Genomic DNA, 27,606 nt, shown 5'->3' on the forward strand with positions numbered 1-27,606 from the left:
CACTTGTCAACAACTTCAAAGGTTCGCACTGATCATGCGCAGTCCTGCCATCGCGGTCTATTTGCTAAATAAATTATTTTTAAAGGTCTACATTTATCAAAAACGTAATTCACTATTGTTTATCTACGTATACCTTTTACAATATATATCTAAAGTATCAATAAAATAAATGTTAAAAAATTTACCCATTTTTAATATATTCGCAATAAAAAGTCGCTTGCTAAAAAGCAATCTAATTAAAATTAGCTCCACTATTACATGTGGATCTAAAAGCAGCCAGTTGTAGCTCATGTCCACCAATCAAAACCTTACTTGCAGAATCATGCCAGTGATTTAAAAATAATTTGAAAACATTTCGAATTACCCTGAGGGTATACGACATGTTTCGTGTGAATTACGAATGCCTTAAAACATGTTTTATTTTATAAAATAAATAATTTGTAATGTAAAACTGAAGACTGATTTAGTTGGGTTTTTTTATAAATAAATAAATAATTTTTAATTCAGGATAATTCGGAATGTTTTCAAATTATTTTTAAATCACTTGCAGGATTCTGCAAGTAAGGTTTTGATTGGTGGACATGAGCTCCAACTGGCTGGTGTTAGATCCACATGTAATAGTGGAGCTAATTTTAATTAGATTGTCCCAAGCCCCCCCCCCCCCCCCCCCCCCCCCCCAAGGAGAAGCTCTTTCGCCATTCTTGTTTTCTTTATTTGTTAACGATCTAGAAATGGAACTGTTAAATTCCACCGACCGACTATACCAGTTAAATATGCTTCATCTTTGTCTACTGATGTATCCGATGATACAATATTGTTTTCCGAAAGTGCGCCTGAATTGCAGAGTATGTTAGACACTTTGTATATATACTCAAACAAATGGAATTTAAAAGTAAATATTAATAAAAGTAAAATTGTAGTATTCAGAAAAGGTGGAAATGTGAAACCTGAAGAAAAGTGGACATACCACGAAACCGATTTAGAAATTGTTGACAGTTTTAACTATCTTGGGGTCTGTCTTCATTATAATGGAAAATTTAATACCGCTCAGAAGGTAATATGCAACCAAGGTAGAAAAGCTATGGCTGCTCTATTTGGTAAAACTAGTAACTATTTCTTAAATGCAGAAACATTACTATCACTGTTTGATATATGTTAGTAGTATTTTAAATTATGGCTGTGAAGTTTGGGGTTTTAACAAAGCAAATAGTCACGAGATCCTACATTTACAATTCTGTAAACGTATTTTAGGCGTGAAAAGGAGCACTACTAATATGATGGTCTATTTTGAATTAGGTAGATCACCTTTGTACATAAGTAGGAACATCCGTATGGTTAAATATTGGATAAATTTGTTGAATACAGATAACTGTATTTTGAAAGAGTGTTATAACACCCTATATGACGAGTGCATTTGAAAACCACGTTCTGTTAACTGGGTTAGTCAAATAAGAGATCTGCTTCTCACTAATGGTTTTGATTACATATGGTATAATCAAAATGTAGAAAAAATCGCAATGTGGGTGCTGTCGGATTTCTTTCTGTAGTATGTGTATTAGTGATTAATATGTGGAATTTTTTTATCAGTTAACTCGGAAATGATCGATGTTCAGGTATTTGACGTCAAACATAGGATTGGTGTGGTATTAGAGCGGGAATTTTTGCCAACTTTTTGGTTGTCAGGAATTGCCAAAAAAATACATAGGTTGGTCTCTGACTGTAATGAGAGCGTATTTATGTCCAAATGTCCGTCTAGCTCTCTTACAGTCAGAGTACTCGGGCTACCACGCATAGAACAGACAACATTGATACATGACATATGTTATTATTGTATATTATTGCTATGCATGCATTACCCATTTACTATAGAATTTTATCGATTATAACCCGATGCTACATACCATTCCCCGCAGTGTGCACATTATATTATTATATATATAAATATGTATGTATGCCTACAAAATGTATATTTTTTGGCTAAAAAATAAAATGTGTGTTCTGTCCGAGCTACCGATGTCTGCGAAATCTGTAGACATGTCATGTCATGTCATAGGGTTTTACGTGCACATTCAGAACAAGCTGTTGTAGACATGTATTGCTTTTGCAAATAAGCCTTTAGTTAGCCAATTAAAGGATTAACTTCGAACAATAAAATCTTCTATTTTCATATTATGTAAACGAAACAGATACCAATCGTAGGTGTCTATAACCAAGTAATGATTAGACTGACAATGAATGCGCCTTGTTTAATATATTTAATGTTGTTTTTTAAAAACATATTTAATGTATGTACGTGTATTTGTTGTTTTTAATAATAATTGCAATACATTAATTATTTAAATGCTACCCAGTCATCAGTTAATATTAATTAGTATTTTTTCTAAAAAAATATTTTTCCTACATTTATTTTTTAAACATATATCAATGCATCGTGTTGAGGTGTATCTTTGTGCCAAATATGAACAATGTACACCTCGGCATTAACATTCGGGCTTTGTTTTTGTCACCGGGTGACGTCCGGGCTTCGGGCCGCAAATAGGCTGACCGCATTTGGCTCGACGGATCATCGTCGGTGTACTACGGTTTAAACTGATAGCGAAGTACTCCTAACGGATTTTCTCCTTCTTCCTCACCACCGGCCTCGGTGGCGCAGTGGTTAAGCCATCGGACTACAGGCGGGTAGGTACTGGGTTCGGATCCAGATACCGACTCCAAACCCCGAGTGAGTGCTCCGCAAGGCTCAATGGGTAGGTGTAAATCACTTGCACCGACCAGTGCTCCATAACTGGTTCAACAAAGGCCATGGTTTGTGCAATCCTGCCTGTGGGAAGCACAAATAAAAGCTCCCTTGCTGCTAATCGGAAAGAGTAGCCCATGTAGTGGCGACAGCGGGTTTCCTCTCAAAATATGTATGGTCCTTAACCATATGTCTAACGCCATATAACCGTAAATAAAATGTGTTGAGTGCGTCGTTAAATAAAACATTTCTTTCTTTTCTTTTCTTCTTTCTCACCAATTGAGGTAGCATTAGAATAAATAGACAAATGCGACAAGTCCGAAATGTCCAAACTAACGTCCGATAAGAATGAGCTATTTTCCGAAGAATCATTACATGCTGTCGCCATGCTAACCTACTAACAAATGAATGGAATTCACCTGATGCTACGTCACAGGTCAGATGCGGGTCAAATCGACTGGATCGGTGTTTTTTCCCCGAGCGTTTTACAAAAAGTCGCTTTATTAATAATTGGGGTGGTATTTTTTTTTTTTTTTATGGTTAATAATGTAATCTTTATGTATTCTTTTTATATACTGTGTATTTATAATGTGTCATGATTGTGGACCTTTAAATTGCTATTGTCTTGTACATTTCTCGCTCCAGCCAGTGCACCACGACTGGTACATCAACGGCCGTTGTATGTGTTATTCTGTCTATGGGATGGTGCATATAAGAGATCGCTTGCTGCTAATTGAAAAGAATAGCCTATAAAGTGGCGACAGCGGGTTTCCTCCCTAAATATATGTGTGGTCCTTATCCGTATGTCCAACGCCATATAACCGTAAATAAAATATGTTGAATGTGTCGTTAAAGGGACAGACCCTAGTTTCAGCCCATGAAAATTAACACTAAGCTTAGTTAATCTTCAAACCTGTAACACATTTGGATAAAGTAACAACTAAGTGAAACAAGAGTCTGTGACTTTGAAGTGGTGAAATACCCTCTAAAAATAGACTAAAACTCTACTCCATAACTGTCACCTCTCAAACGTACGTGCGGTTTTAAAAATATGAGAAATGCATTTTGTGATATTACAAACACCAGGATGACCAAAAACACTTAGAATGTACGGAAATGGATAATCTAAACAATGACATCTAAGTAAAGTATGATTTCAGTTATCAAAAAAAACCGGTTCTGATAGTAAACAAATAGGCCTTAGATTTTAAAAACTAGGGTATATCCCTTTAAATAAACCATTTCCTTCCGTTTGTCTTGTACCGGCTTCGGTGATGTAGTGGTTCTGCCTTTAGACCTTTAAAGTAATATAGACTCTTGGTATTTTCATGGGCTGAAACTAGGGTCTGTCCCTTTAACGACACACTCAACATATTTTATTTACGGTTATATGGCGTTGGACATACGGTTAAGGACCACACAGATATTGAGGGAGCAAACAGCTAGAAACGAACAGAAGAAAATATTTTATTACACTAGCACACGAATTCCCAATATTCCAAACACTAACTAAATATGAACAATGTTATTATATCATCAACTGCCCTAAAACACAATTCATTACAATTTACAGTCGCACAACTCTGCTCAGATTTGGACACTGCACGAACTACTCTGCTAACCAGACCCCCTGCCACTTAATAATATTTATTTTAATTTACCGAGTATCAAAGGTCAGACACAAGAATAGAATCTGTTACACTACATGTACTTTATTAGCTAGAGTTGTAGTTTAGTTTTTTGATGTTAGCGATTAATATTTTATGTACTTTATTTTTGCTGGTCAACCAGACTATGTTTTTATTATTCATATATGAACATGGACATAAAGTTATTGTATTGTATTGTATCGCCTGGCACCCATAATGAGTGTTAAATAGAGAATAATACATGAGTGGCCGTTAGATACCATTTATCTCACAACGAGTTGTTTTAAAATGTAGGCCTATCTTAAACATTTCTTACACACCCGTTGGTGAGAACAACATGCATGCGTTATTTTTGTTAACACATAGCTGTTTACACACGTACGTATCTTAGCAATTTCAAGACATACGACTGGCTGCTCCTAGATGAAGACCAGATCATCAATGCCATACGTACAATAAAACACAGCACGTTGGAAATCGATTACACTGTGACGTATAGTTAACCTGGCAATCATGTGTCTGTGATGTGTAAGTCAGCTACAAGTGAAAAAAGTTGTAAATATCTTTTAGTCGATAAAGATGTTAAAATTTGCTTAAAACCTGGTTTTTGAGGATATGTAAGAAATAGAATAATACATTAGTGTCCGTTAGATACCATTTATCTCACAACTTCTTGTTTAAAAACGTATCAAACTCGCTTTCGCTCGTTAGATACAGTTTAAAACAACTCGTTTTGAGATAAATGGTATCTAACGATCACTCATGCATTATTCTCTATATTATTAAGATGTAGACGTTTTTGGGGAATTGGTTCAAAGACCGCGGATCGATTCACCGCGTCATCGTGAGTTAGTTTACTTTGTTTAACGACACCACTAAAGCACACTGCTTTAATAATCATCGGCTATTTGATATCAAACATCGTGAGATGACAAGGGCAGTAACATTAACACTACCAAAAGTGATTGTTATTTACATATGACGTATAACTGTGCAAGGAGAAGCGCCGTAAATTTATAGACGCACGTTTTTGTTGGAAAACCCATATGTGAATAAATCCTCAAATTCGGGCAAAAACATTAGAGATGTTAGGGAAAAATTAGCTGACCTGGATTTTTTTCATCATGTATTTCTATAATTCTGCCCACATTATCAGTTGTAATCTATGTTAAAATGCGTAGTGATTCGTTTGCAACCATATATAGCTATTTGGCAGTAATCACTGTATCGGTACTAAGTGGTTACAGCGAGAGTGGATTGTTGACGATTTTTGTTACGGCGTGTTGCTTGTTTCTTGTTCGAGCTCCGGTAGATTTTTAGACAATATTATTCATGCTTATAAGGTAACTTTCATATTTAATTATTCAAACCACTCGGATATTAATTTTAACGTACCGTATATATATGCACGTGTTTAATTTAGTGCATAGCGATGTATAGCGTATTTTAAAGTACTATTTTAATACAGTGTCATACAATAGAGCATGCTAAAAAAAAAAAAAGGATCCGTAGAAAAATAATATGTCAGGACTACCTATGTTCACTGTAACTTTCATACAAGCATTACATTTTCTGTATAGAATAAATATGTTAGCATTTATTGTCAAAACATTGCCTTAAAATATCAGAAAATGCACGTTTTACCTTTTCTAAATCAAAACAGAAACGATACGGAATTTTGATGATTTCTATTTATAGGTTACGGCGTTTTTTCAACGGTGTTACGGTGTGTTTACTGAATTAGTTTGATTACGGAATTGTCATTCATATATTGAATCGTCTGTTATCATTAATGAAACAAACTGATATATCAATGAATTTTTTTTTTCTCAGATGTCAAAGAAAACTATATCACCAACTGTACTGATATTAATGTTGACATTAACAACTGTAAACCTGTTATAACATCAACCCCAAAATCAAAGGTTAGTGGAGTATTAAAGACCAAAAAAAAAGTGATCTTTGTACTTACGAAAGTCCAGTTGGCAGTAATTTGAAACGACATGTCATGGCTAAGCATGAGAAGAAAACATTCAGTTGTGACAAATGTTCGAAAAGATATTCCGGTAAATTTGATTTAAGGCAGCATGCTACTTTCTCGCACGGTGATGCCAAACTGCTTATGTGAGGTGTGCGCTAAAGTCTACAAAACTCGACAGGGACTTTCTATACACAAAAAGCGTCACCATGCTAAGACATACACGTATTCGTGTACGGATTGTGATAAGACATACTGTGATAAGTCACTTTATTTCGGCCATTTGAATAACCATATCGGAAACAAGCCTTACAACTGCCTTAAATACTCAAAATATTTTGCATATGTTTCAAGTATGTGAAAACACAAAGGACCATGTATCGGTGATGACCCTGAAAATATGCATGCCAAGAATGTGGATCAAAACTCAAAACATCAGCGTCCCTGCAAAATCACATGGTTGGTAAGCACAGTGATATGCAATCTGATTAAAATTAGCTCTACTGGTCTACCAGTAGATCTAACAGCATTGCGTGGACTTCCATGTCCAGGTGACACTTCATCTATAAATAACAATTTAAATATCGACCAATTACACTTCGCCTTTTATAGCGTTATTCGGGAGCATACCAATTCTAAAAATATCGGGCGAGACTATTTATGCAATAGGCGAACTTGTTGGTCTATTTCAACATTAAAAAACAGTGGGAAAAGTGCAGTAATAAACTCTGGATTGTATACTAGTATAAACAGATTTTATGTCTATAACATCACGTTATTTTTGTGGGTTTTTTTCGTTATGAAACGAATTTTATATACAATTTTATATTGAAATTCGTTTCTGGCATACTTCGTAATTCAACCGAATCATTTCGTATACCCTCGGCATAATCCTGAATGTTTTCAAATTCTTTTCAAATCACTCCGATTTCAACTCGCTATGAAGCAAGACGTTGCTGTTTGTGCTCTCGAGCTACCCCCCCCCCCCCCACACACACACACACCTGGGGGGACTAAGCTAGTTACGGCGTGCTGCGTGAGTATCGAGTCGCGTACATTGGGTCACGGGCGACCGTGACCTTAGTGTACTGCGATCTCGATACCCCGAAGAGGAAGAGAAGAGGACGTGGAAAGAGGAGACGTGCGCCAGGGGCGACACAGGGGGAACCAAACCTGGCGGCTCAACCGCCAGTGGCAGTTCCATCTTCGTCGTCGCCCCTCCATCTACTCAGCGGAAGACCATCTCGCCACAGGCGGAGAAGTCGACGGACGCGACCAGCGGGACACTGGACACTGCCATGTACCAGTCACCACCTACCTACCGCTCCCGTTGAGTCGGCAATGGATACAGTTGTTGCCGCGGCTTGTAAGCGGAAAGCCGTCACACCACCAGGCAAAGCCGCCTGCTGCAGAGGAGGACGTAGACTCGTGGGAGTTGGCCTTGGGGAAACTCAAGTGACAATTCTGGGACTACGTCCAAGGGGATACAACAGACACGAAGAAGTTGAGAGGCCGGTACAGCAACCAGAAATGGAAGCCACTGCCGGATGGGACTCACTACGAGCTTCACACCCTACGGTTCAACGACGCGACGGGACTTATCGTGACACCCCAGCAGATCTTCAGACAAGCGATTCTTGTACATCAGATGGACAGCCCAACTATCCACCGAATCATTCCTAGCTATGACTCCGCTGCGAGTAGACGTCGCCGAAGTTGCTCTGCAATTACCCCCCCCCCCCACACACACACACCTGGGGGGACTTGTGCAGTCCTATGGAATGTTGCTAAGAGTATCGCGTCACGTACACCGGGTCACGGGCAACCGTGACTTTGGTGTACGGTGACGCGTTCCCGCAGACAAGAGGAAGAGGATGGAGGAAGAGAAAACGCGTGCCAGGGGCGATACAGGGGGGAGCAAAACTGGCGGCTCAACCGCCAGTGGCGGTCCCTTCTGCGTCGCCGCCCCCTCAGAAGAGGACGACAGAGCCGAAGGCCCAGGAGTCCCCGGAAACTACCTACTCGGTCCTGGATACAGCGATGTACCAGAGGAAGAGGAGGGAGCCACCGACTTCTACTCCGAGGATTGCGTCTCCGGCGCGGCGGTCAACTTTATCGACCGCCTCCGTTGAGTCGCCTGTTGCTGCTACAGGCAAGAGGAAGGCTACCTCGCCGACCCACCAGCCCGACAAGGCACCGCCGCAACATCCGTCTACCCCCCCCCCCCCCCCCCCCCCCCCCCCCCCCCGCAGAACCGGCAGGAGACTGGCACTTAACCGTGGATAAGATCAAGCCACAGTACCGGAAACTTCTGCAGGGGGACACTGCTGGTCCGAAGAAGCTCAGAGGGAAGTTCCTCAACGTGGCATGGACCAAGCTGCCCGACGACACGCATTTTGAACTTCACAGCATTAGGTTGGAAGGAGAACCAGGACTTGTGGTCACACAGCGCCGTCAGGACGTCTACAGACAGGCGATACTCATCCCGGAAATGGATAGCCACACCATATACCGGATGGTCAAGGCAGTCTGCGGCGACGCTGTGTACCTGCACGTGATACGGACCCTGCTTCACAAGAAACATCTGCTCCCCAAAATGGACAAGGCTGCCCCTCTCAGCCCTTCGTAGTCACCAACCTTCCAAGGGCTTAGTCGGACTTTAAAATTTGTGGCCCCCATTCAACATTTTATGTTTTTTTTTTTTTAAACAGTCCGACGCAGTTTATTTTGGAAGCCCGTCTAAATTGCTCAAACCACCTTATAACCTTTTCGGTCGAGCAGTCTAATTTTTTTGTTTGGACTAAATTCGTATTCCAAATTCCGCCCACCTCAAACTTACCCCCTCCCCTCCGGCCCGGACCATATTGATCGGACTTTAAACTTTTAGACCTTCGTTCAAAATTTTATGTCGAAATTACTTCTTTTTAAAAAAAAAATATTATTAAATAGTCCGATCCTCTCTTCTTTCTCTTATTTAATTTTGGACTGTCCTCCTAAAATGCTCCAAATTATATAAATATTCGGCCGAGCAGTCAATTCTTTTTTTTTTTGGCTTGTAACTTTTTTTATTTTTTTTTTATTTATTCTATTAAATTTTTTACTAATTGCTATTTTCAAAATTCTGTCCATTTTACCCCCCCCCCCCCGCCCCCGTTAAACTTGTTATCTATCTATCTAATTTCTTTTTGACCGCCCAATCTAATCTAGCGACCAAATTTAATGAGTAGATTTTTCTTTTATTAATTATATTAATTAGAGATGCGCATCAAAATTTTAAAGGCCCACTAATTAATTTTTGGATGTAAATTTCAAAATTGTCCCCTTAATTTTTTTCTGTCCCGGAGCAAGTCACTGGCTATCCAGAGACAGGCCCCGGGACGGACATGCTCGAAATTCTAGTGGTATATGAACATGTACAAATTATTCGCACTCGCACTCAAATCACTGGCATGATTTTACAAGTAAGGTTTTGATTGGTCGAATGAAAGGTCAACTGGACATGAGCTCCAACAGGGTGCTGTTAGATCCACAGGTAATAGTAATTAACCAGTGGAGCTAATTTTAATTAGATTGGGTGATATGAACAAAATGTGTGGATGTGGTAAAACATTCAAATGGCGTCCATCGTTTACACGACACGGGACAATGTGTAAAATTGGCCAAATACAACTTGTTTAAATTCTATGTCGCAAAGAAACTATGGACGGGTACATCCGAAACTTCTGTTATAGCTTTAACTTAATCATTTGGCGTTTTAATTTTTATTTAAGAACACTGTTAATTTTCGATTGTGTAGTACTAGTACGTACTCAACATTTGAAACATCCATTCCTCTTGATCCCAATCTGATTGTCTTGATCCAGGTTATTGTTTACAATTCAGTTGATATTGGGTAATGCTAATTACTCATTTGCAAGGCGCATTTAAGTTTAATAATGAGTGCTCTTTTGTTATGTACTGTAAAAATATTACAATACTCAAATAGCTTATTCGTTACACCAAAACAGCCAATATCATCATCACAGGCCATCTAACACATTACATTCAGAAATATGAAATATTGTTTTCAATTCAGTTGAATTGTTGATTGAATTGTTCATTTGACTCTGTCATTATGATACTGTATTGGCTGTTCCTCCTCGGATATTAATAATTGAAAAAGTACATGATTATTTGACCATTTTAAAATGTTTTTGTTTTGATCAGATAAAACATAATTGATAAACAATGAATATCGTTTTGTCATTTCTAAAATTCAGAAGTGCATTCAATTTATATGTCGGATAATCCCATCCGAATATGGGCCAGGATCTTGAAGCTATCATATTGTGGAATGGGGAACTGGTCTTGTTCCCGTTGCAAATTGGTCAACACTAGGCACAGCTGCTTTCTTTCACTTTGGTTTGACACGTTGTTGTTCAATCAAATAAAAAATGTGATTTCTGCAAGATATATACATACACGAGTATACATATATACACGTAATCTCTTACACACATACATAGTTTATAGTGGTTTATTTTAATCCCTTACCAAAATTAAGATACAAGAGAGAGAGAGAGAGAGAGAGAGAGAGAGAGAGAGAGAGAGAGAGACTGAGAGGCAGACTGAGAGACAGATGTGAAATGTCACTGGGTGGAATTAAAATTGACAGTTTCTCTTTTGGGTGAATCTACAATATGTGTCTTGACAGCTGACGTAACATTTTCAATTTTGTTTTCGACAATATTTGCATCTTGATGTAGAATTCTAAAACAAATAAGACAAAACTCGTCAGTCAAAAATCGTAAACGCCCCGTATTTCGACTTTAAAAATCAACAACAGTTCGTTTCCAGACAGTAAACGTTCCGTAGCATTTTCAATAATTTTATAATACTACAGATTATGTATTAATTTTGAAGAGTATAACTTGAGTTTGTTTCTATACTTCAATGTAAATAGAGGTTTTACCTGTGTTTTTGTTGTCTGATCCATAGCATCAGCCACAGCCAGTGCTCATTGTAGTAAAATCAATAAAATGTAAAATGTCCGTATCAAAAACAAGCAGTAGCCGAGTAGCGATACACTGGTAATGCTAATATGAATACATTTATGATGTTATCCAGATTCTGGCATTGTTTTTAAATTCGGACAAAAATCAGTCTGTAAGAAGAAAAAAAGAAAAAAAGAAAAGAAAAAGGGAGCCCGTGCACATATGTAGTATACTATAATGTATGATTAATTAATATGTTTGCTTAGACAAGAGAACTAGGAGTCTCACGCAAAAATGTAAATCCAATGTTTTTTTCTCCCCACCCCACCTCACCCCCTTCAAAATCGGGACGTTCTGAACCTTCAGCAAGCAAATAGAATACCTTTACTGAGTGTCATAAAAGTAATTAGGTTAATTTCACACACATCCCTACACATTTAACTTGTATATAAATTTTTATAATAAATAATTAACAGTTAAAACAGTTCTATGGTTTAGATCAATGCTGTCACACCAGGTGCCGATACAGGTGGGAGGTGCTGGATGTGCACATCCCCTTTCGAAATTCCGCGAAAAATCCAGTGTGTAAAAAAAATTACAATGTACAATAAATTTATATATATCTTTGTTGGCTTAGTGTTTTGGGGGAGTATTCTAGGTGTCATTTGTGACTGTTCACTCTGCCTGATTACTGTAAGTGTGCACTTTTTATACATTGCATTCCACTATCCGCTCCTGCAAAAAGTCGGTTTAAAACTTGTAGCTTTAACATTATAAGAGCGTTCTCCGAGATACTCGTGTCGTAGGATCGAATTATCTCAGTGGTCCCATTCTCTCTTCTTTTTTTTTTTACTCATCCCGACTACGACTGGTATATCAAAAGCCTTGGTATGTGGGAAAGTGCATATAAAGGATTTCTTGATACTAATGGAATTTTCTCGCTTATTACAAGATTATATACGGTAACATTGTAAATTTTCATTCTCGGCCTCCCATCAACTTGGGGGTGGGGGTGGGGGTGGAGGGGTGTCTTTTGCTCTTCTATACTTTTGTAGCTTTTGTTTCATTTTTGATGTCATAATTTATGTAACTTTGGAGTTGACAGTTTTGTTATCGTGGCATGTTTCAAAGTCATTTTTTTTTCACTTTGATGTGTAGTCTTGTTAATTTAGATCCTTTTAGTTTTAGACAGTCACATAAATAGAGGTTTTCAAGATGTCTGCGCCCATGCTAGAAACGATTTCAACAACGATTGGCAATATTTTTGCTTCTAAATAGGTAGTGTCATCAACTGACATTGTCAGTGATTACAAAATAAAGTAATACTAGTCACTAATAAAACATTACTTTTGGAAAATGTCGCTCTACATGAGTGAAATATTTGAAAAACTTTATCTTGGAGGCGTTGAAGCCGCCTTGGATACATCGACTTTGAAGACGTGTGGAATTACACATATTTTGACTATTGACGACAGACCTTTAAGTCAGGAAACCACCAATGGCTTCATTTCAAAGTATGTCCATGGACTAGACCTGCCAGATACGGACTTATTAACACATATGGACGACTGTAATCAGTTTATCGAAGAAGGGAGAGATCATGGCGGAGTTTTGGTTCACTGGTACGCCTGTTTTGATGTAGATACATGGTCAGATTAACATTGTTGAAAAAATAAAACCATGCTTGGAATGGTGAAATTATATAATAAACTCTTAGATTGAGAGCTGGGTGGTATTGAAATTTCAGGTTTGGTATTGATCAATATTTTTTGGGTAATTTACCTTGGTATCGGTTCAGTATTTGGCATTAAAGGAGAGGACAATTAAGGCATTTGGCCGGGTATGCATATTCAACCATATATAATTCACATTATTGCTTAATATCAACACGTATAATCGTATAGTTAATTAATAAAACGGTTAAATGTGACGACTATTATATATAACAGGCACAGCCATTTTGTACCATCTCAGTGAGTACGCCCTCTGGCGAGCTGGTGGTTACGTAATACTTAACGCGTCACGTCAGGAATGAGCCTTAGAACTAGAGAAACACAATCTACCTGGTTTTTGCGGGATGATAAATAGTCATACATTGCAATGTTCTGTAATAATACACATCCCAGTAAGCCAACAGTAAGTATATTCAGCACTATATATATATTATTTTTCAATACAAAATAAAATACCAATGTCAAAGTGGCTACCCAACAAGTTGAAACAATTAACAATGTTTTGCCCATGCATTAACCTACGTACTGAAATGATACACGGAGTGTTTTCTTAGTTAATTGGTCTATGCTGTTAGTTGCTTCTACCTTTGATTCCTGATTGGCAGATGTGTATTTGATTGGTAACCAGACGAGCCAATTAATTGACGCTGTCTAGACACAAAAATACATACCGGTATTGTGGAATATTACTTGTCGCCCCTAAAATAGTAATGGACATGGTTTATTACTGTAAATAGTTCTGTAAAACTATTGATTAAGTAGATTTTTTCCATCTACAACCACAGAACTGACCAATTACGTAGTCCCAAAGAAAAGAAAATTATCACTTGGGTATCGTGGGTTGTCGTTTTTGCTCCAACGTAGCATATCAATAGGCGTAATAGTGTACATTTTTCCTTTGGATTATTAAACAGAGAAAAATACTATATACGCGTTTTTCATTTGCTAAAGTGTCAGTATGTGTTGGTGGTCCGGGTATGCATCTTTCCAACACATAAGGCTCTTGTTGGAGTTGACCCTACCTTTAATAAAATACCGATACCGATCTCAAGCAGTATTTTCGGTATACTCTGCTTTAAGTGCATGCCTGAGTTAAGTCTCACCCGCAGATTTCATCTAATTTCTAAATAAAATAAAATTCATGCACAAGGCCCTCATCTCTCTTCTTTTTAGCTATTTTGCATTTGTCAGATATATTGTTAGTGCTTTACTAAATGACGAATAACATTTTTCAATACAGAAATTTTGGTATTTAGAAATTTACTCAGTATGGTAAATCGGTATTGAATTTTACCAATACCAAATGGTATATACAGCCGTGTTTGATGTATTGGCACATCCAGTGATTTGGTGCACTTGGTATTTTGCTTAAGTATGCTTAAGAAGTTGTCATGTTGTCAGTGTTTTTAGTGAATTAAAGGTAGAGTCAGCTCAAACAAGAGCCTTATGTGTTGGAAAGATACATGCCCGGACCACCAACACATACTGACACTTTAACAAATGAAAAACGCACAGTGTCTGGGGACCGTCTAAATATACACCTGCCAATCAGGAACCACAGGTACAGGCCACGGAAAGAAAAGACCAATTAACCAAGAAAACACTCCGATTATTATTTCAGTACATGGGTTAATTTATGTACAAAACATAATACAGTTATTTCAACACTTTGACATGGTGGTTTAATTTGTATTGAAAAATAATATATAATTGTTGCTGGCTTACTGGGATGGCTATTATTACAGAACATTGTGATGCATCCGCAAAAATCAGGTATGTTTTCTTTCTTCAGTTCGAAGACCAATTCCTGACGTGACACGATAGGTATTACGTCACCACCAGCTCGCCAGAGGGCGTATTCACAGGGATGGTACAAAATGGCTGCGCCCGTTATATATAATAGCCGTCACATTTAACCATTTTATTAATTAACTATACGATTATACTTGTTGATTTTAAGCAATGATATGCATTATATGTCTTTGAATATGCATACCAGGCCAAATGCCTTAATTGTCCCGTCCTTTAAAGCTCAGTTCCTTTTTCAATAGTTAATCAAGTATCAGCATATTTATTGTTACGGGTGCAATTAAACATTATTATAATTATCAATAATTATATCATAATTTGAAGAAAAAAATCATGTTTTCATGTAAATAAAGGTGAAGTAGTTAAAACCAGTCTAAAAAACACATTTCCTGCATTTTTTAAATTATAGTAAACAATATAATTCTTTTTTCGGTTATTTTTATTTAAACTGAAAAGGAAAACACAGAAAAATGCAAACAAAATGAAAATTTTAACACCTTGCTTGACAGTCAGTCCAGTTCACAATTATTGTCACATTGTTACAAAAATTAAAAGTGAAATAAGACCCACATACATGTATGTGCACAATCTACCCACGAAAAAAATCCATTTTGGGATCTTAGCCATGCATATGGAGTAATGATAAACTGTGCCACTCAAGAAAATGGTTTAGAAACCAATCATGAGAGGGGTGGGACGTAGCCCAGTGGTAAAGCGCTCGCTCAATGCGCTGTCGGTCTGGGATCGATCCTCGTCGGTGGGCTATTTTTCGTTCCAGCCAGTGCACCACAACTGGTATATCAAAGGGCGTGATATGTATTATCCTGTCTATGGGATGGTGCATATAAAATATCCCTTGCTGCTAATCGAAAAGAGTAGCTCATGAAGTGACGACAGCAGCTTTCCTCTCTCAGTATCTGTGTGGTCCTTGACATATAAAATGTGTTGAATGCATCGTTAAATAAAACATTTCTTTCTTTCTTTCGAACATGAGATGTGTCATGTGTAATAGTTTATTTTCATAGTAATATTTTTAACAAGACAAAACAAAAAAGTGCTGAAATAATCCTGGAACAATAGTGTAATGTTTATAGGATACAAAGTGAGGTCATGGGCGGTTTATAAATAGCAGGGTCACCTATCCACATTTACTGAGCCGAATCACCGGACATGCAAATCGTTTTGGATACAAGCTACATGTCTACATTTATGGACAATTTTTTTTTTTTATTTACTACAGACATAAAACAATTTGTAGTGTATTTTAGATTATCCACTGCTTCATTGGTGAGACACATTTTATATAGTATTTCACAGTGTTCACATAGAAAATGGTCTTTGAATGCTTAGGTGCGTCGATACACCGGACAGCACTGTATGGTATACTGCTCAGCTCTAGTTAGATCGAGAGTGCTGGGTAGTCCAATACATTTGTGTCAAGTGAGTTGACGGCAGATGTATCTAACATGGCAGGCCATATTTTTATCTTATTTATATAGAGTATAGATAAAAATTATTTACAGTTTTATTCTCAAATGTGTGTGAATGTGTTTCCCCCTCAGCTGGTTCCTATAGGTCTGCTTGAGTGCTAGTGATTCATGGCACACATGTAACTGATTATAAAGTTTAGTTCTAAGTTGTAAAGCATGTCTGTTTTCTGAAGATCTGTTAATGTTAAGTACTCTATAAATCCTGAGCTGAGTCGCATTTGTAAAATTTCGCATACATATACTGATATATATTTAAATTGGACATTTGCCATGAAATGATGACATTTATGATGTACATTACGGACAAAGTTTCGGAATAGTGGGACTTACCCCATCTTAAGAGTCTTTTTGATTGCAATAAATATGTCGTGCCAAAGTCATGTCAAAAGAATATTTCATTGCATACAATCTCAGAGCAACTATAATCACTGTACATGTATATTGATCACCACAATTTGCCTTCAGTCTTTATGAGACGCTTCTAGTCTGTAGTACTCGGTAGTAGTAGAAACACAAAAATACTATATGAAATAATCAGAAAAAACCCAGGCCAGACTTCTTGTTTTCAGTTAACATGTGATTTCTGTGACTATTTAAATATATATTTTTTTTAAATGATCTTTCGATTTTTGCTGAGTCATGTTGTTTTTTGTTAACAGGTAGTAACCCATCTCTGGCTGTCAACCTGATTTCTGTGACTATTTAATTTATTTATATATTTTTTTAAATGACCTTTATATTTTTGCTGAGTCATGTTATTTGTCAGTCTGTTACCTTCATAATCACTTTTAGGGTCTTTCAAAAGAACCCAGGATAAATAAAAAATACTGATTTCAACATCTCATATATATGTATTTCAAACCAAACAGTATGTTTTGTTTTATCCTGTACCAACTTGCACAGTGTTTGAACAAATCACCCCAGTATGAGTCTAGTAGAAAAGTTGCCATGTCATTCTAGTGCTTGCTTGGTAAACAGAACCTAGCCAATCCTAACCTACTGTATTCAGATCAATATATATATATATATATACATACATACATACATACATATTCATGCTTACATAATGGTCTGTGTCTGTCTGTCTGTCTGTCTTTCTGTCTCTCCCCTCTGTGTGTGTGTGTGTGCTTTGAGAGAAAGGAAGTGTTGGGGAGATACAGAGAGAGAGAGAGAGAGAGAGAGAGAGAGAGTGAGAGTTAGTTCAACCATTTAAAATGTATGCATTTTGACTATGTACTACTTTTAAAAACATGGAAACCTTACAATTAGAATGTGCTATATATGTCTTCTTTTTTTCTCTTTTTTTTTTTTTTTTTTTTTTGGGGGGGAGTACTGTTACTACTTTTGGGAATTGTTTTGAATTTGATATTGATCAACTGAACAACTTTTAATTATATACAATCAATTAGAAGTTAGAAAGGATTTGAATTATTAGGATTTTGCAGATCTATTACAGTGTATGTCATCTACATGCGGCTCAGATCTTTAATGGTAATACTGTACCAGCATATGTATTCAGTATGTTTTCTTTTTAGAGAAATAAAAACAAATCCAAACCCCAGCATATTTACATCAAATCCATTCAGCACTCTAACTTGATAATTTGTTACCTAGACTGCAGTTTTAAACCAGTAACTTCTGCAACAGATAAACAAATAAAGCAAGTATTATCTCTTCCAACAGACGGCAATAATTTGTATCCAGTGGCAAAAAACGTGCCATCACTAACTGTAAGGACCTTTACCTATCCATAGCAATGCTGTCTGTTAAGTTTGAACCCCGTAATTGGTCATCACATCGGTAAAAACAAAATCATCTGTTTTGGATAATAACTGATCACTTGAACATCAGTAATTAATTAATATATATTTATACATTTATTTATAAAAATATCCATGTCATAAACCCATTTGATATTTATCATTATTAACTTGGTTAATAATGTTTTTCTGTCAATGGGTCATTTGTTTACAGCCAATAACATTTGTACAACTGAGCATAATGTTTTGATGAGATTTAATTGAAATGTGTGACATCAAACTACATAAAAAAACAACAACAATTGTGTTAATCACGATGACGTCATATTACCGGTGAAGTGACTTTAGAACTTTGATTTACTAAATATCGAATTAAAATGTTATTTTAGAAGTGTTATAAGATAAGTAAAATTTGCTATTTGTGTTTGTAAAATATCAACCTTGTCTAGTTAACTGGTATTTGTTTAACATAGATATTTTTCATATTAAAAAACACTAGTGACAAATCCTCTAGTCTATATATCATCTTAGTACAAAACCCATGTTTCCAGATAATAGGATTGTGAAAACTCATTTACATATCACATATGTTCTGTTCATGTGTTGGTTGCGCAAATTTAAATTCATGTGAAATTCATGCATTTATAGTCATTTATCTTTTTTTTTTCTTTCTTTTTTTTACTGAAGTCTTGTTGGAGCATCACGAAGTGCAACAATGGTGATAGCATACACAATGTCTAAGAACAAAATGCAACAAGAGGAAGCAGTAAACTTGGTGAAGCAAAAGAGACCTATTGTTAAGTAAGTACGGTATATAATTAGCTCTATTACTCTATGTTGAAATTGGCTTTCACGTTTTATTCCTACAAAAATATTTACAGTGTACAGGCATCTTCTTTTTGTCAGGAATGTATTTATTTTTAATTTTATTATTATGGATGATAAAGAGTCCATAGTGTCGTTTCTAGGCAGTGACTGAATAATACCTTTTATAAAGGCTGTGACAAAAATATGTTGTAACATTGTCCACACTTTGAGGATGTAGTGGAAGTCAATAATTGCCATAGGTTTTAATTAAGGGGTCATTAAAACAATAGGTAACAGAAGGAGTTAAGTGACCTTTTCATTTCAAATACATGTTAAAAAGCAAGAGTAGGGCTTTTGATTTCTTGAACAGCATTAACAAGATCTTTGCATTGCTCTAAGAGTACGGAACTAAAAACTGTTTTGATTATAGAGTGAACTGTGGTTTCCAAGAGCAACTTAAACTGTATGAAGACATGGGTTGTTGTGTGGACAAGACATCGAGTATATTCCGTCAGTACAAGCTCGGTAAACTGGCTGCTAGAGTACAAGCAGGTATGTATTTTGCCTTAATTGTAAAAGATACTTCCATGAGTTTGATTCTTCTTCTTCTGCGTTCAATTAAGACTTGGCCATATTAGATCAATAATCCGGATGTGGCATCTTCTGGAGGTCGTCGAGAGGTCCCCAGAGTTTGATATTGAGGGGTGTGTCTTGTGTCCAAACTGTCTGACTTCTCTTCCAGGTGTGGGCAGTTTTGTAGGATGTGTTCTGGCATTTGTTCTTCAGCACCACATTCACATTATGAGTTTGATATATTGATTTATTACACACATAGTTCAAAATATACAGGAAATTATAACCAGTATGCCACACATGTGTCATAATGATTTCATGTGCACAACAAATGGCTGGAAATAAATTTACAAAATCACATCATTTTTGATAATTCTGCCATTTTGTTGTTTCCTTCTAGTTACGTTCACAGAGGGTCTGTTTTGAGGGCTTTCACTGTATATTGTGATAATTATTTCTTTAACAGTCAGCATTGTACATATTGGGTGTGATTTTATTAAATAATGATAATCATGTTATTCCTATATTATTGGTGTCTTTGATACATTGAAGTAGCCACACTAATACCGTTGTATAATGTAAATTAACAATGTTTGGTTTTCTTCAGATTTATCAGTTGCCTTAAATTGGTTTTGTTGCAATATTTGTATTGACACTTCAAGGAAGTATTATACATGTAATTTCTATTTATTGTATAAAAATGTAGATTGAAAACTCACTGGGTTGTGTTGTTTACTTTCAGGAGTGTACAAGGGTCCTCTTCTTGATGAGCTGATGTCAGAGGACACTAAAGGTGACACTGTTTTCAAATGTAAGAAATGCAGGTAAGATTGACATAAGAACTTGTTTTATTATCCACATAGTTCAAGATATTCAGGGAAATATAATTAGTATGACCCACGTGTGTCATAATGATTTCACGTGCACCACGAATGACGTAATTTTGTGAAATAACGTCGTAACTTAATGTGGCTTCCTCAATGTAACTCTTTTTAGTTACGTTTCAAAAGTTTTGACATGGTCCTAACTTGTTATTCATAAAAATTATATTTTGAATAATGTGGATATTAAAGAAATTATTACACTCACGTGTGAATCGTACTGATTTTATGAAACTTGTATCAGGATTCGTGTATTACCCTCGCTCTCGCTCGGATAATACAATAATACTGACACTCGTTTCGTAAAATCAGTACGACACACAAGCTCGTATAATAATCTCTGAATATTCTATTTCTACATTGTGGCTTTGTGTAATGACATGGAAACAAAGTTTCTGTTTTCTACAGTGTGGTTTTGTTTAATAACAATTTACTCACCTGTACATTTTTGCATTTCTCTTTACACTGTTTTAATTTACTTTTTGAATTTTTATATCGATATTGATCTTCACTTCATTTGCACATAATAACTATAGTAAACTTTATCTCCTCCCTGGAAATAAATGGTGGACCCAAAATTAATAACATTTACAAATTGTTCACATTTTCAACTTCTTCTCCAAAACGACATAAACAATGGCAACAAAATTGTGTGGAAAGCTTCTTTGTAACAAAGTAGTAAATGTGGTCATCCTGACCCTGCTGGGGCCTGAGTAGATACGATAACGTAGCGCTGACATCGACGTAGGCGAAAGTTTCCGTTACAATACCGTAACTAGGGCCTGAGGGGCTGGACCCAAAAGGGTAAAATTGAGCCATTTTTTTTTTTTTTAAAAAGCTTTCCCAAAATACATGACCAATTCCATTCAGATTTTGTTGGAGCTTTCTTGATACATGGAGAAACAAATATCTGAATTCCGTCATTCTGATTCTCCATGGACCTAAGGGGCAGGGCCAAAAAAAAATGGGGAAGTTAAACCATTTTTTTTATAAACCTTCTTTACTTCCAGAAATGCTATAACCAAATAATAGTCTTTCATATATGTAAAGATCAGTCTAATTTACACACGATGGATGGACAAAAACGGATAGGTCATGCAGGTGTGATAATTTGTTAATTTTATCAGTTATATGATATAATCTAATGGGAAGTTGAACGCAAACCAAGACACAAGAAAGACAGAAGTCACTTAGCAATACAGATAAGACTTAGCTTCATTAACATAATCCAGATGAAGAGGTCACTGGAAAAAACCTAGATGTCATTTACATGATATACTGAGACAGTTGAGGTTTACAACACTATAGTAATAATCTTAACAAGTCTTATTGCATTACTATAAATATAAATTTTCATTTGATTACAACTTGGTGACGTTGACATAATAAACTTTTATAACAATGATAACTTTTGATATTACTCATGGATCTGTCAAATGTATCAATGCTACACCGGTAACAACAATTAGAACCATTATTACAAAAAATTTGAGTGCAGAAATATTTCGGATTACAAATAAAACCTCTTGTTCCAACCAGTGCACCACAATTGGCCAAAGGCTGTGGTATGTGCTTTTCTGTCTGTGGGAATTTGCATATAAATGATCCCTTGCCACATTAGGAAAAATGTAGCAGTTTTCCTCTGATGAATACGAGTCAGAATTACCAAATGTTTGACATCCAATAGCCGATGATTAATTAATCAATGTCCTCAAGTGGTGTCGTTAAACAAAAACAAACTTACAAATAAAACATTTCAAAGTTTTTTCGTTTTGTTTAACGACACCTCTATGGCATATTAATTAATTAATCATCGGCTATTGGATGTCAAACATTTGATAATTCTGACATGTAATCTTGAGAGGAAACCTGTCACATTTTCCCCATCAGCAGCAAAGGGTATTTTATGTGCACTTTCCCACAGAGAGGATGTCACATACCAGTCGTGGGGCTCTAGTAAAACCATTTAAAGGCATGTGGACATTTTGAAAATGTGCATGCGTGCCGAAATGAGTGGGATTTTCGCTTGGTTGTAATCCATTCATTTGAAATGGACTACTATGAAGGATGTGTGTGTCTGTGTGTGTGCGTGTATCTATGTATATATGTATGCATGTAGGTTTGTAGGTAGATATGTGGGTGGGTTGGTGTGTATGTACGTACATATGGATGGATCCATGGATGGTTAAAGTTTGCTTTAACGACACCACTAGAACACATTGATTGATTTATTAATAACCGGTTACTGGGTGCCAAACAGTTGGTAAATTTTACATAGAGTTTTAGAGAGGAAACCTGCAACTTTTTTCCATTAGCAGCAAGGGATCTTTTGTATGCACCATCCCACAGACTGGATAGCACGGTCTTTGATATACATGTACCACGGAATGATAAATAATCCAATGGGTTCACTGATGGGGATTGATCCTAGACCGACCGTGCATCAAGCGAGTTCTTTCTCACTGGGCTATGTCCTGCGTCGGATGGATGGATGAATGAATGTGTGGGTGTGTGTGTATATGTGTGTGTGTGTGTGCGTGCGTGTATTGTAGCTGGTCATGTATATGTGTTTGCATATGCATACTTGGCTATGTCCAAATTTTGGTGATAAATTAATGTTGACTTACAGTCAGCATCTACTGTCCCACTACTCAACCCACATGATAATGTCCCGATTCTTTCACAAAAATTATATTTTGATCACTGGTATATTTGTGTGATATATCTCTCTCTCTGTCTGTCTATCGTAAACAGCATACACTACTACACATAACAGTAAATCCTTGTCCGGACCATATCTTGCATACAAATGCATACAGGACCATCAAACCTCACATGTAGGAACAACGTTGGATGGCAGTGTTGCATACTATTACTAGGTCACTGTGACCTACTTTTCACAGTCTACTGCACATAACAGTAAATCCTTGTCCGGACCATATTTTGCATACAGATGCATACACGACCATCAAACCTCACATGTAAGAACAACTTGGGATGGTGGTGTGTCACATAGTATTACGAGGTCTCTGTGACCTACTTTTCACGGTCTACTGCACATAACAGTAAATCCGTGTCTGGATTATATCTTGCATACAGATGCATACAGGACCATCAAACCTCACATGTAGGAACAACTTGGGATGGCGGTGTGTCACATACTATTACGAGGTCACTGTGACCTGCTTTTCACTGTCTACTGCACATAACAGAAGTTCCTTGTCTGGATTATATCTTGCATACAGATGCATACAGGACCATCAAACCTCACATGCAGGAACAACTTGGGATGGCATTGTGTCACATATAATTACTAGATCACTGTGATACAAATAACAGGTGTATCATGTACCTTACCGGTACTCTTGTTAACCAAATGGCTTTGTTTAGTAACTTTAATATGTGACATTTGTTTTCAGATTAGCTTTATTTAAAGATGGTGCACTTCTGCATCACAAAACTGGGCAGGGAGAATCAGCATTTGACTGGCGTGGCAAAATGGCCGCCAATGAGAAAATTGCGAACGAGACTGAGAAGAAAGAGACCTGCAAGAAGTCACTATTCATTGAACCAGTCAAGTGGATGAAACATTGTACGGAAACAATGGATGGAAAGGTTGGTTAATATAGAATATCAGATAATATTGTGTAACAGGCAGGCTGTAATAATGGTGTAACAGATGGGCTTCAGCCATTTATGGAAATTTAATTCAAGGAAGATCTACAGTCACTGGCTGTTAAGCATTTCTGTGTCACTGCTATTTATGTCACTACATTGTAATACATGTAACATCAGCCACTGTTCTAATATGAACATTCTTTGCAGGAAGCTACTTGCCTTTTTTAATTTAAATGTTTAATTCAAAATGCTTGTTCATTCCGAAATAGAGCAGAGAATGAAGAATTGAAAAATAGCAGATATTCTAATGTTACGGAGTGTAAAAGTTTTATTTCATTATGCAGTTCACCATTTATTGCTGGAAATGGATGTTTGAAAAATTAGTTGCCAAACCACCGCCATGCACAGTATGTATTTCCTAGTAACCTGATATTCCCCAGGGGTGGGAATTCTCCTTGGATCCACAGTTTTCCTCTCATGGAACATTGCGTTTCCTCACATTTTAATCATCGTGGGAAAAAAACAAAGCAGAGTTCCATATCTTGCTTCTTCACAGCAAAGTAGAGATACACAGTTTTGGAAATGTGTTTGTAGAAAGATTGTGAGCAGGTATGTGTGTGAAAAGATGACTACTAAATACTCAGTAAGTGCTATTATTGAGACTTATTTTAGCCTCCAAAATGTTTCAGATGGCACAGATTGTAACCTAGGATTTCAAGAATTTCTGGGGGTGGGGGGAGAGCATGCCCCTGAACCCCTCTAGATTTCCTCTTTTTTACAGTTCACCAATTCCCACTCCTGATTCCCATTGTCATGTGCATAATTTATGTCCTAGTGACCTGGTAACATATATCAACGCCAAGGTTGAAGTTATATATAGTACAATAAAAGTATTCGATCTATGCCAAGGTTATCATGCTAGCAACAGAAGTATTAGCTGGCAGTGACATAATAACACTTTGAATTATCAGGTAGGGGTTATCTGATATCAGACCACAGGAAGCGTGGTTGCATGATAAACATGATTATTGTATAAAGGCAGCACTGTTCTGAAGAATTATATTGTGCTTTACTTTCAACTAGCCATAATTTAACGCTACAGGGTTTAATTTCTAAAATTTGACTTGACATCCATGGCTTTGACTTTGGAAATTTTAGGGTTGTTTTACAAAAGATTTGGAATTTTCAGTTTCATTTAAAAAACATCTTAGTAAGCCTTGTTAGAATCGAAAAGACTAATACTATACATATACTTGTATTTATGCAAATTAATATCTAGTCTTATGTATTGTTTTCAAAATATGCCTTTATATAATAATTAAAAAAATGTTTTATTTACATTGATTGGGAACTTTTTACTCCAAAATTGGGAATAAAAATGACATAGCTTTTGGGAAATGGTGGGGAATGGTGCCGATTATAAACATAGGTGATAAAACCCTGTATTATTTTGTTTTTGATTTGATAAGAATTCAATTGGAGTAAATAAATACGTAAATACATTTTTAACCGAGAAATAATGGACATGAGGACAGAATTTAGTTGGGTTTACTGTAGAGTTACTGAAATATACAAGACAAATAGGACACAAACATATATGAAACAAATGTCTGTTGTGTTCACTTTGCATCAGTATACAAAGACTAAAATGTTTAGCACTTTCTTGGTAAATGTGCTTGAATTTAAAAAAACTTGTGACTTTCAAAGTGAAATCCGAACTCAATTTAATTGATGCATCATCTGTCAGTACATGTATAACTAATAGGAGATTTTCAACAGAAAACGAAATGCGTAACTATCACGTTATTGTAGCATACTTATAAAAAAGAATATCTGAATCTGTTTGGAGGCAATTTCCTATTTATTGTGGAAATACTAATTTCTTACCATTTTTTATTACTACTACAGCTTTCCTGTCCCAAATGTTCAGCAAAGATTGGATCATTCATATGGTATGGTAAGTTACATAATTATTTATTATATATATTTGTAATTGAAAATATTCAACAATAATTCAGTCATTTTGTTAATGTGATATTGAGATGTCTAACTAATAAAGATATTAATAGATGACATCTTACAGTTTCTTGCCAATAAAGCTATTAATTTGTCAAATCCTAGATGTTTTACTCTGAATTTCTGCCAAATCATACTCATTTCTGTAATAAAGCAAGTAAAATATGTAAAGACATCATTGTCATGAAGAACTACATTGTATTAGTAAGATTATTGCTGAAAAACCGGCTCGGTACCGGCTCCATGGGTAGGTGTAAGGCCACTACACCCCCTTCTCTCTCACTAACCACTAACAATGAATAACTAACTCACTTTCTTGGACAGACAGCCCAGATAGCTGAGGTGTGTACCCAAGACAGCATGCTTGAACCTTAATTGGATATAAGCACGAAAATAAGTTGAAATGAAATGAAATTCCTGCAATATATCGTATTCTTTCGCTCATCATTCACAGTTAGTGTCTCATTGTTTTTTTCTTTATATATAGGTGAACGATGTCCTTGTGGATCATGGGTAGCACCAGCATTTCACATTCAGAGTTCCAAGGTTGACGAATGCAGAAGAAATTCCACAGTCACTGTACCTGCTGCTGTGAACTCCAGGAATACGGTCCTTCCAGTGATGACAGAGGCTGGTCCAAGTGGAAGTGTTCTTTTAGTCGACTCTGAACTGACATGACTCCACCAATATCTTCTTTCATCAGCCACTTGTACTTGATGACAAATAAAAGGTTTTCATTCAACAATATTTCGTCATAAGAAAAATAATTTAGGGTCCTGTGACTTATAATTAATACATTATGGGTCTCACATGATACCAATTTAAGAGCATGTTGTAATTGAATTTGGGATCAAATTTGATTATATGTACTGGTAAAAAGCAATATGGGATCACACCAATATGTAACTTGTAAGAAGAAAGTTAACGTTTGTTTTGTTTAACAACAGCACTAGAGTACATTGATTTATTAATCATAGGCTATTGGATGTCGAACATTTGGTAATTTTGACATTTAGTCTTAGAGAGAAAACCTGCTACCTGCTACATTTTTCCATTAGTAGCAAGGGATCTTTTATATTCACCATCCCACAGTCAGGATGGCACATACCATGGCCTTTGATATACCAGTCATGGTGCACTGGCTGCAACGAGAAATAGCCCAATTGGCCCACAGACGGGTAACTTGTAAGAGTGACTGCAACCAAAATCCACATCCATAATGTTAAAGTTAACTGTGTTACTGACATTCATTCAATCTCTCATTACTGACATTCAATCTCTCGTTACCAACATTCAATCTCTCGTTACCGACATTCAATCTCTCGTTACCGACATTCAATCTCTCATTACTAACATTCAATCTCTCGTTACCGACATTCAATCTCTCATTACTGACATTCAATCTCTCGTTACCGACATTCAATCTCTCGTTACCGACATTCAATCTCTCGTTACCGACATTCAATCTTTCCTTACCGACATTCAATCTCTCGTTACTGAAGGGGTGAGACGTAGCCCAGTGGTGAACCTTTCGCTTGATGCACGGTCCTTCTGGGATTGATCCGTCGGTGGGCCCATTGGG

At 36.5% G+C, this 27,606-nt stretch overlaps 1 protein-coding gene across 3 annotated transcripts; it reads left to right on the forward strand.

Moving 5' to 3' along the window:
• Positions 1 to 5,703: 5,703 nt before the first annotated feature.
• LOC121382980 (dual specificity protein phosphatase 12-like) lies at positions 5,704 to 26,766 on the forward strand. Of its 3 annotated transcripts, none has more exons than XM_041512687.1 (7): positions 5,704 to 5,729; positions 18,817 to 18,930; positions 19,367 to 19,488; positions 20,252 to 20,333; positions 23,810 to 24,005; positions 25,917 to 25,965; positions 26,512 to 26,766. In XM_041512687.1, exons 1-7 carry the CDS (start codon positions 5,719 to 5,721, stop codon positions 26,700 to 26,702), a joined length of 765 nt encoding a protein of 254 aa, XP_041368621.1. In that variant the 5' UTR covers positions 5,704 to 5,718; the 3' UTR covers positions 26,703 to 26,766. The 3 variants fall into 3 exon arrangements, with proteins under 3 accessions (XP_041368621.1, XP_041368620.1, XP_041368622.1); XM_041512686.1 differs by lacking the exon at positions 5,704 to 5,729 and adding an exon at positions 12,398 to 12,959; XM_041512688.1 differs by lacking the exon at positions 5,704 to 5,729 and adding an exon at positions 12,402 to 12,615.
• The last annotated feature ends 840 nt before the right edge of the window (positions 26,767 to 27,606 follow it).

Source organism: Gigantopelta aegis, chromosome 10 (assembly GCF_016097555.1).
Source record: "Gigantopelta aegis isolate Gae_Host chromosome 10, Gae_host_genome, whole genome shotgun sequence".
Lineage (NCBI taxonomy): Eukaryota > Metazoa > Mollusca > Gastropoda > Neomphalida > Peltospiridae > Gigantopelta > Gigantopelta aegis.

Excerpts from the sequence above, each read along its gene's own strand:
- LOC121382980 (XM_041512686.1), top strand. The coding sequence starts at position 12,694 with ATGTCGCTCTACATGAGTGAAATATTTGAAAAACTTTATCTTGGAGGC. Across the intron at positions 19,489-20,251 it reads GGCTGCTAGAGTACAAGCAG|GAGTGTACAAGGGTCCTCTT; the intron begins GTATGTATTTTG and ends GTTTACTTTCAG. Across the intron at positions 24,006-25,916 it reads CGGAAACAATGGATGGAAAG|CTTTCCTGTCCCAAATGTTC; the intron begins GTTGGTTAATAT and ends TTACTACTACAG.